At 54.0% G+C, this 11,036-nt stretch overlaps 1 protein-coding gene and 2 pseudogenes across 1 annotated transcript, besides 3 other annotated features; all 3 read right to left on the reverse strand.

Annotated features, from left to right (window-relative positions):
- Positions 1–11,036: part of a sequence feature (areas not merged during assembly with more than two copies in the genome that could not be assigned to a particular haplotype) that runs on past the window's edge.
- Tc00.1047053507091.120 (mucin-associated surface protein (MASP), putative) lies at positions 507–1,904 on the reverse strand (the record flags this gene model as incomplete). Its single annotated transcript, XM_808515.1, has 1 exon — positions 507–1,904. The coding sequence occupies one exon, from the start codon at positions 1,902–1,904 to the stop codon at positions 507–509; it is 1,398 nt and encodes a 465-aa protein (XP_813608.1).
- Positions 1,254–1,313: a microsatellite.
- On the reverse strand, positions 3,293–6,769 carry Tc00.1047053507091.150 (annotated as a pseudogene).
- Positions 7,775–7,853: a sequence feature (A-rich).
- Tc00.1047053507091.160 lies at positions 7,937–10,588 on the reverse strand (annotated as a pseudogene).

The following is an 11,036-nucleotide window of genomic DNA, read 5'->3' on the forward strand; positions in this document are numbered from 1 at the left end:
GCGTTTGTCAGCGTGTATACTTGCAGAGCAGCTGTTCGCCACAAGAGAGTCCCAAGAAAGCAAAGATAGGGAGAGGTGGATAGCACACACACACACACGCAGCCCGCGGAATGGGTGCTCTCAACCACAAAACAATGAAAAACAAAACAATGAAAAGGCCGAAGCGTGCGACGACCAGCGCACACTCTCTCTCATTGCTCCCGTAAAGCAAAACACACACACAGGGAGAGAGAGAGAGAAAGGTCGCCCACTCAATGCAATGGAAACAAAACAGAAACAGTTGCGGTGCTCCGCCCATGCAGCCAGGCAGGAAGGCAGCGGTGCGTGTCGTGCAAAAGAGAGCACCAACGGGCCTGCATGGGTGTGCATGCATATATACAATGGGCACATTATGTGTGTGCTTCGTGGAATGAGGTGAGGGCGAGAGTCCATGCAAGGGGACACACACAGAGAGTGAGTGAAAGACGAGTGTGTGTGCGGGCGGTGCATGGCTCTCTCACTCACTCTCACGCGGCCACCAGCGCAGCCGCACACGCAACAAGAAGAAGCAAAAGAGGGGAGGTGGTGTGGGAGAACGCGGTGCTGCCGTCACTGTCGGCTGTGATCTCTGTATTGATTGTTTTATTGGCGGCGTTCTCTGGTACTGTTGTGTACCTCTCATTATTATCTGCCTCAGTGTCCTTGCCTCCTGAGGCGGCTTCAAATTCTGCGGTCTTATCGTTGTGTGCCACGTCATCATTGACGTCGTCGTTATTAGCCCGTTCAAGGTCACTCGCATCACCAGAGGCTTGAGTGCTTCTTGTGCCAGCGGTAGTCCTTTCAGCAGTAGGAGCTGCAGGGCTGCTGTCGTCGCCGTCGTCATACGTCGTGGCAATTATACCTGCGTTGGGTATTTCCTCTGATTGCAATTCGGTGTTGTTGGCTGGCAGAGCAGCGGAGCCAGTATCTCCCTTGGAATCATGTTGTGTCACTGAGGCGGCAGGAGGTTTGGGATTGTTAGCACCACTGTTCTCCACCGTGCTTCCGGCAACGCCGCTGCTGTCTGTGGAGGTAGATAATGGTGTTGTTTTCTCTCGACTCAAATGCGATACGCTCTCCGGTGACTGCAAGGAGGATGCTCCTTCCTCGTGCTTTGTTGAACCTTTCGTTTGTAGCATCTTCGTTTCGTGTGAGTGACCTCCGTCTTGTGGCTTTGAATGTTTTTCCGCTCTAATTTGTGGATGTGTTTTTTCTGACTGTAATGTGTTTGTTCCTGGTGGTGGTTGTCGTGGTATTGGTGGCAGTGGTTCTGCTGGAGGAGGTGGTGGTGGTGGCAGTTGGAGATTTCTCGTGCCTTCCTCATCCTCCGGTTGGCCGACGGTTGGCTCTTGACTCCCAGTTTGTTTGGGACGATCGACATCTGAACTGACATTCAGTTCGCCTGTTATTTGTGAATCCTCGCTTCCTTCCAACGTATTCGTCACTTCCAGTGAACCTGTAAGTTCCCGTCTTTCTTCTGGATTTTTTCCCGCCTGTGACATCTGGTCTGAAGAAGATAATCCCTTCAATGTGCCATCGCTGCCTTCGCCACTTTTGTCATCAACCTCACCATCAGCAGCAGCAGCCACCACAGCGGAGTGTTGACGCCTCCAACGGCTACGGCCATCCACAACGGCACGCACACCGTCCATCCCCCGACGCACGCATTCCTCCACGGCGGACGCATTCGCACCGCCTTCTGTCCTCCTGCCGAACGCCTCCGCGCATTCCCTCCGCAGCTGAGCGCGCCACCGCAAAACAAAATACTCATCCGCACTGCCACCGGCACCGCCAGCAACATCGGCCGCCACCACACTAACACCGCGCCACAGCACGCAGAGGGCACACACCAGCAGCACACAGCCAGTCATCCTCATCGCCATCATCACTCCTGTCACTTGCGTGCAGCCTAAAGCACAGACTAACAACCCGTCAACGCAGAGTGAAAACAAAAAGGAGACAATTCACACAATAACGCGCAAAGTAAACAACGGCAGCAGCCCTGCGGCAGCACGCACACCGACCTGCAAATCAGAAGCAAAAAAGCAATACCAAAACAATTAAAAAAGGAGTTAAGTGTCCAACAGGAGTCTCCCTCCCTCCGCCCAGAAAAAAATACACCTCAGCAACAATTTCATTTCATACGCCATGCAGCTCGGCATGTCTGTGTTTATGTATACATGCGTACAATGCCCTCACAAGAAAAAAAGTCTTACTGTTCCAACAGCCCACACAACAACCCTCACATTTTATGCGGCATCCGGCCTGTCTCTCCACTCCTCCTTTTGTGAAGTCCGTGAAACGCACAGCCGCAGGGCCGTCACCGAGTGTAGGCAACAGAAGCAAGCAAGAGGGAAACACTTCTCTCATGACGGTGTGCAGCAGCCGACCATTAAGTAAAGAAAGAAAAGAGCGCGTATTATTCCAGTTAGGCAAAATCAAAAAAAGTAAAAACAAAACTTGCGGGGAACGCAGCTCATATTCTCCGTGAGAAGTCGAAAATCCTCACTCCGTGGCTGAGAAGACTGCCACAACCCCACACAGTCCCAAAAGCAGAAGCAGCAGTGGTGTGTCCAGCCAAGAGGTGATAATTTCGCTGCCGTCCACCGTCGGCAAGGATATGTCACCTTCAAAAGAGGTTCCTCTGCTCTCTCTGACTTTCTCGTTGTTTAAAGGAGATGTGCTCTGTGTGGCGCTGCTGCACGCACTGCTGCTTTTCGGCTCCTTGGCGGCGGGGGCGGGTGCCCGAGGACCATGGATGCTGTCCCATCGCTGTGCGCATCGGCGGTGTTGAGGGTCGTGAGGTCAGGACTCAAATATTCCTCCATTCCTACGGAATCATTCGTGCCGCCGTAATCCGAGCAGCTCCTCGCCGCAAAATCGCAGACTATCGCATTGAAAGCCTCCTCTTCCGTTACATATTGACCATCCGGTTTCTTACCAGTACGACACACAGTCCAGTTGCTCTCGCCGAATAGACGCCAGTGCCCACCGGAATCCTTGCTCCCACACGCACCATACAACCATCGCCATCTTTCTTCGCGTACACGTGCGAGCAGCAGCAGCAGCAGTAGAGTTGCTGAAGTCGGCAAGCAGATCTGCACACCAAGTGGAGAAGAGAGGGGCAAGAGGGAACTAGAAAGAGGTGCAGCAAAAAGACACACACATCGTCGCAGCGTCACCGTTGCGTGCGCGGTAATGATGCGACCTCCCGCGGCAGGCACAACTCGCACACTGCACGCACTCCAAAACGGCATCCACACAAGAAACACATACATAACGACAGAGCAGCCAACAAAAACTAGAAGGAGGAGAGAACCACAACCATCTCCCCACACTTGCACAACAAACGGCCCTCCACTTTTTAAGCAAGATAGTTGCCGCAAGCTTGCCATCGTTCCGCTGCACGCTCCCAGCGCCCACAGTGGGAGTCAGCACAGCGTACAAGTGAGAAACAAAACGCATCTCACTCCCGTCGGGAGAAATAAAAAGACCGCAACGGCAACAACAACGGTGCAAGAGTGTCGCATCGGATGGTACGATGGCGTTGTTGGCGTCCAGATCAATGACGCGTACCCTCGAAAATACGCGTGGAAGATACTGCACGTACGACTGCAGAGTCGCGTCCGCAGATAAACGGCATTCGGAGCCAAGTCTGCCTCTCGGTGGCAAAAATGGGTCAAGAATGTCGTCGGAGAGGCACCACGGCAGACGGCAGGGTAAAGCAAGGTACCGCACAAGGGACCCAAATATGTGACTGTCTCGTCCCCGGAGAAGCAGAACAAATTCAGCTAGTAATATCTCGCTCTCTGGCGATGGCACATTTTTAAAGAGTCTCACGGTATTGGGGAGACTCGGCAATGCCCCAACGTGCGTGCTGCGATTCCACGAGAATGTGGACGGTCTGCATTTGTCCATGCAAGCCACAGCCGATAGGCGCATCATCGGGGATACTGCTTGAGTGCGCCCAACGACGGTTATTTGCTCCAGGTGCCCCATCACAGGCAGGCCGTCCCTCATCAATCCCTGCAGGATTCGCCTACGCTCCTCCAAGGAGTACTGGGGGCATCCGTTGTGCTGCACGCGGATCGCGTCATCTTCCATAACAACTCCTTTCACAAAAAGACCGCGGTTAAAAAGTCCGTCCACAACAATCGTCAAGGGACCTCCACCCACCGTGTGCTGAGGAGTAAAACGCACGCGATGAATACGTCTCTGGTAAGTTTCATTGCAAATACACAACCGCTATTCCCTCCGTCACAGTGTTGTCATCACCACAGCAGCAACGCACCAGTGCCGGCCCTGTTGGGTAAAATGGGAGAGAAAGTCCCATTCTCCGAGCCATGATGTCATCAAGAGAGTCAGACAGCTGCTCTGCCACGGTGGTAACGTGCCCCATCAGGCGCAGCAGAATATCAGAGTCCAGCAGATTGGAAGGCTCGGTTGTCACCCCGCCAATAAGAGAAATGCGCGCCACCACACGAGGCTCCGCTGGCATTCCCGCCTCCATACTATGTTCCCTCAGTAACGGACTCTGCGTCAGCACCGTCGCCACGCTGGTAGGCCTGGATGTCTCTACTGCACGGCACGCGTTGCTGCCACCGCCCGCTCCTCCCCTGTTTGCTCACCACCCATCGTCATGCGGCAGCAGCAAGTGAGGCAAACTTCGGTTTGCTCCGCCTGCAACTCCCTCGGCATCTGCTCAATCCACCGCCTTTGAAAAACGGGGATGCGCAGCGGCGGAGCATTTGATCGTTTCAGCAAACAAATTGGGGAAAAAGGGCTCAAGCACACCCACAAGACCCCCAACAAGAAAAAAGGTACACACGGCGTGGATAACACGACTCAAAGTAATGTTTCCAACACAAAGCGTGGATGACTCTGTCGACGCCACACCCGCACCGCATGCCATCAACTCCTCCACGGCAAAAACAAACTGGCAGAAGGCCGGACATAAAAACGCTTCGAGAGCAAAAAACACCACTGCAGCACTGCAGCACAGCAGCGCTCACAACGTCGTCAATCGGCCTGAGGCCTGTCGTCTCGAATACACCTGGCGTACACCGTTCTTCCGGCATTTTTGTTGAAAGGCGGTCATCCACCAGCCGCGATCCGTCGGTCACACGAAGAGTGCAGGCAAGAAGCACGTCTCTCGCACCCTCCATCACCCTCACAAAGCGTCGAATTGTCGTTGGCAGGAGTAGTGTTGTTTCTGCTCCACGCGTCTCCATCCACTGGGAGAAGAGACACGCCGACTGCTGCCACCAGTTCCTCCCCCGTCGCTTCTCTCCTCCCTCCACAAGCCCAAGATATTCCGCAGAGTTGCTCATGGCAGTGTCTCCACTATCCCGCACGTGAAACAAATTAAACTTCTTCTCCCTGAGACCCAAAGCAAACAAAGCAAAAGCGAGCCGGACATCCAACGGCTGCACTGGCCCGACCCCAAAAAGCTGCACCAAGTCCACAATGACAGGATCACGACGGCGACACTGCAGAAAAATAGGGTCCACTGCGGAGATTAGTTTGTGCTGCACACAGTTGCGGTGTCGCTGGACTTATCGCATCGCCAAAAACAAAAGCAATAATCCTGCAGCGTGCGGGGAGGACGTTTCGCAAGCGCATTATCGGCGGAGCCAAGCAACTGTACCGTCAGCAGATGGCAGCGGGTGGCGGGGAAAGCGAAGGTGGTGGAACTGTTGGTGAGGGTCGATGCGCAGTGTCCCTCACAAATACAAGGCGGATGAAGCAAAACACACTCGCCTGAACGTCACCGGCCACCAAAATGCATTGCTCCCTGCCGTGAATATTGATGAGCTCGAGCCTGGAGCAACTACTCGCAATGCGTGAAAGCGTCTTCCTGCACTGACGCTGCAATTCACATTAGACGGGCAACTTCAGCACAGTCGATCCCCAGCAGTAAAATGCAGCTGGCAGTGACGCTGCGGATTATCGATTCCCCTGGCAACGGAGGGCGGAGAAGAAAACTGGTCTCCCCAGCTGCGCTGGCATCCATCCATTCACTCTGTGCGCTCGGAGTGCCCCGCAGCTGCCTTGAGAGATGCAGCGGACAGACCTCCCTTAGTTTCGCCTCGATCCGTCGACAAAGACTTTCGCGGAGGTGTCGGCACACACCGAAGTCTCCCTCGTGCCCGCCAAACAAAAGACACACCCGTTGAGCATCGTCACGTGCGTCAACGGCCACGCAAATAAATATCCACCGCAACGCAAAGTGTTTCTTATTGGGCACCAAAAGAAAACTGGAGGCGGCGGCCTGGACAACACACAACAAATCACACGCCAGGAAACCCTGAAATACATGCGAATGGGCCAACGCGGGATGAGCAGCACAAACACTCGAGAGCTGCTGCGTGAAGTCCACGGCAAATGGATCAGCCTCAACGCATGGGGCACTAATTACGGTGGGTGACAGCGCGAAGGCCAACAGTACCGCAAGGCCGGGAATTGTGGGGACGGCATTCAAAACCTCCCAGAATAAATGTACCAAGACACGCAAATAATCCGCCTCTCGGTGCAAATCGTCATCGTCCTCATCGTTGTTTTGGCCGTCATCCGTATTGCCACACTCAAAGCCGGTGAGGGAAGGTGCTGCCATGATAATTGTGACATCACCCTGAATGAAAGAACGCAATGCCTTGAAGGGTGCCGAGTGCAGGCATCCCGTCAGGCAGCGACACGCCGCACTTCTGAAGAAAGCCGATGAAAGACCGTAGAAAAAGCTTTCATCCGCCATCGTAATATCGTCCAGCGGGTTCGGCCTCTTATTCCTCCTTCGGCACCCCGTCCTCCTCCAGAGCAGCAGCTGCCGCTGCCCTAGACCACGCTCCTGCCGCAATCACTCCCACAGAGAGGGGGGAGTGTGTGGATGTGTGCCGACAACGCACAGCGACTGTCATTGCCAGAGGAGGCCATCGTGGCACCGTCCGTCACGCGCCAGCACACACCGTGCGACGCCCGCATCCGGCAGCGCAAAAACAGAGGGGTGAGAAGAATGACCACAAGAACAGGCAACACCTTCACGCATGGCGGGCATCGTGCAGCCGCGTCAGCCAGCACCCAGCGGAATGCAAAAAAGGCGTCCACACGCACCCATCCGATGGCGCCGTGATTCCAACGGCAGTCACACACACGCAGCGGCCTCTACATGTCAGCAAGAAACGCAAGCCAACGTACCTCCATCACTAAGGCGCTCCTGCAGAGCAATGTGCAAATACTCATGTGACTGTGTACGTGTGCTGTTGGAAGAGCTAAAAAGAAGAAGAGCACAGGGAGGCACATCAACACAGCAAAAGGCACAGCTGGATGGCAGCAATACATGCGGCACGTCCACGACCTCAACAATCACGCACGGTGGCAGCACACAAAAACAACACGGCGGCAGGGTGTGGCTGTGTGTGTGGCGCTGCGGGCGTCTGCCCGCCCTGGCCGCAAAGAAAACAAAACAAGAGGGAAAGAAATGTGTGCTCCGCCCCAGAGGCCCTCGTCGCACGCCCACACGTCACGGCTCCCTCAGCGCGCCATTCGTCGCGGCCCCTCCTCATGCGTGCAGCAGGCGAGGCGCACAGGGCCGTCGTCATGAGCGTGTCGGTGGGTGTGCGAGTGGAGCAGTTGGGCGGGAAACACACGGCACCCCTCACAGGAAGAGCGCAGAAGAAACAATTAAAAAGAGGGAAGAGTAGAAAAGAAAAGACGTCCATAGTGATTGCCCCAAAAGCAAAAAAGATGGGATGGGGGAGTGAAAAATAAAAAAAATAAAAACAAAAAAGATTTTTAAAAAGGAAAAATTATAAATTACGAACAGCAAAAGAAAAAGAAAATTATCTTAAAGAAAATATCATTTCTTGGAAGTAATTCTGTGCAGGGGAGGGCGCAAGTCTCCCACGCGGCCGCCAGTCACTCCTCACAGAGCCGCAAACCCCCACAGTCCCAACAGCAGAAGAAGCAGCGATGGCAGCAGTCCGCTCCCGCACACACTGCAGGCATCGCTGTTATTCCCCTGCGACAAATTCCCAAGACTGCTGCTGAGGGCCGCAGCCTTTACTTCCCCGTTCTTTGCATGGATCTCCTCCTTCTCCTGCCCATTCGTTCCTTCCGCCGTCTCCCCATCCGCACCTGAGCTCGCGCTCGCCCCAGGATTCACTGCGGTTCCATCGTGCCCCATGGCTTCAGCGTTAGGGGCATATGCATCTGCTGTGGCGGGAGTACCCACAAGAGTTGGTGATGATCCATCTCCCTGCACCGTACTTCGGTCTCCTGTCTCCACCGCTGCGTCACTGCCAGGCGAGGAAGCGCCACCCACATTTTTACTTCCATCGGAAGATTCTTCTGAAACCAACTGGGTTGCAGACCCCTCTCCTCCTGAGGAAGTCTTGGCACTGGACACCGTTGGTGCGGATACACCGTCCGCACCGCTGCTCCCCAACAACTGTCTCTGTTCCTCCTTTCCTTGACCACCAGAAGGCTGAATCGCGGTTCCCTGAGAAGGTGCATTCACCGGAGATGGAATATTGGCTTTATTCGGGTTGAAGGCGGCGATCTCAGTGTCATCCCACGGGCGGTTGTACAGCAGGACGTTCGTCACAGTCACAGACACGTCTTCTTTGTTCTCTGCATTGACTCCATCCCCTCCAATGTAGAAGTGTGAGATCCCTTTCGACTCACCATTTCCCAATGCACATTCTTCATTCCCACACACTAGCTGACCATCGACGTACACGGAGCCCTGGGTGCCGTTCTGTAGCATAATGGCCACCTGGTACGTCTTATCTGTCCCCCAATTCCTTTCGAGCTCCTTAGGGTTTTCGTCACAGCACAGTACCTGCCACTTCTTTCCGCTGCCGTACGACAACTCCATAAGTTTTTTTTCTCCTTTACTGCCCGCACGCACACCCATCAATGGAATAGTACCCTCCTCCGGCATTTTGTGGATGGACACCGTCGCCACAAGAGTGAAGTTGTAGTTCGCAAAGTGGTACAGCTGATTCTCCCCCTGCTTGCCAACAGGCCACTCCGCCCCTGCGCCACGCCCAGTGAACTTCACGCCATTTTCTACCTGCTCCGCCCGTTCTTTCGTTACTGTGGCGTTCACGCCGAGGTACTCGTCCCTCCATGTGTTCCCAGAGAGGTTGTCGGACAAAAAGCCAACCAGCCCAGCCGTGATCTTAACAGCGCCGCAGACATCGTCAGTTGAGGCACGCTCCTTCTCAGCAATTAATGAGGTGCACAGGTTGGAGACACGTTTGTCCACCTCCTTCCAGGTCGTCAGCACACCCTTCACACGCTGCAGCTGCTCAGTCAAAAGCACAGATACCACACCGGGTGATGGTTTCCCACCGTCCTTCATCTTCTCGTACAGTGCAATCAACTCATCCTCCTTCTTCTCATCAGTGTTTTCACCACTGTTGTACAACAGGGAACTGGCGGCAACGTCCTTGTCATCATCACCGGATACCGGCCCAATATCAACAATGTGTGTATTGTCCGTCAGCCAAAGATGAAGTTTGCCCTTTTCCACATTTTTCTCAGCATACACCGGCAGGGTAACGAGCATCACCTTCCTCTTATCACCATCATTTCCAACATTCACTGTGATGAACCCGCTTCTAACGGCCTTCTCTTTTCCGCCATTTTTGTTGTTGCCCCACACGCGAGAGTGTCCCGAGTGCCTCCGTCCACGACTCCCCCTTGTCACCGGACTCGTACACCCTGCGGCGGCCACCATCACACGCAGTCATCATCATGAGTTTATCGTCCTCCCACTCCACGACGGAGGGATCACTGCAGCCATCGTCAGTCATCCCCTTCGGCAGCTTCCAATTCGTATTATCCGAGGAGTGTATGATCAGTGAGACAGTCTTCACATCCTCTTCTGCGTCCCCCGCCGCCTTCTTCGTGCCTTCCACTGGAAATACAAGAGTCTCATCCTTCATATTAACACCCGATCCACCGCTTCCAATCAGCCTTGTCCAGGAATCGGGCTGTTTCTCAAACAGTCTTTGCGGGGAACTTTCAGTATCTTTCCAGTCAATTTTTTTGTTATTTGCATCCCCACTATTGACGCTCCCTTTCACCAGCAAAAGTTCACAGCCACCTGCACCACTGTTCTGACAGTCTTTACTGCTGTACTTTCCAGCAAGCATGTAAATATCATTCCCCTTCAAAACCGTTGTTGGTCGGCTCACATCTACACCTTTCCTTTGGCCTTCGGAAGTGCTTTTCTCCAGTACTTGTGTCGTCTTTAAGGCATCACCAAACAGTTCCTCCGGTGTGTTAGCAGTTTTTGTCGTGAGAGGTTGAGATGCAACGCCAGTAAAACTGACATCACCGTTCTTGCACTGCGCCTCTGCAACGGCAAATACGTCACTCCCCACCTTCAAAAGGCTGGGAGCACCAAACGACTCCACAGTTACACCATCACCCTCATTGATGCCCCTCCATTCAAACTTTGATTCAGATGACTGCCCCACAACTCCCGCAGCCCCTCCACTGCCGCAGCACATCATCACGACGAGGAGGAGCAGCACCGCAGAGTAGAAGAGATGCCGGGACATGTTGGGTCTCGGCGGCTCACTCTCTCTTCCTTCCCTCCTCCTCCCGCTGGATCCGGTCACGCGGCGACGGTTGTGCGTGCGGGATGCCTTCACTGCAGCAACACGTGAGTGCATATAAATATGTGTGTGTGTGCGGTGTGTGTGTTGTTGTTAGTCCTTTCAGTGCCTTCCAATTTCACAGTAGCGGTTAGCGCTTGTTATTAACCTCTTTCCTTTGTGTGTGAGTAAAAGAGAGAGAAGTTAAGAAAAAGGAGTGAAACAGTGAACACCGTCACCCATCCACAGTGAGTGGCATCATCATCGTCATCCCTGCCGCAGTCACTCTCAACAACAACTCACGCACACAGACACATGAAACGAGAAGGAAGAAACAATGCAGCGGGAACACACAGCAACGGTCATCACCAGCAGCAGCAGGAGCCACGCCCTGGCACGTCGTTATTCGTCACG

Source organism: Trypanosoma cruzi, genomic scaffold (genome assembly GCF_000209065.1).
Source record: "Trypanosoma cruzi strain CL Brener 1047053517111 genomic scaffold, whole genome shotgun sequence".
NCBI lineage: Eukaryota > Euglenozoa > Kinetoplastea > Trypanosomatida > Trypanosomatidae > Trypanosoma > Trypanosoma cruzi.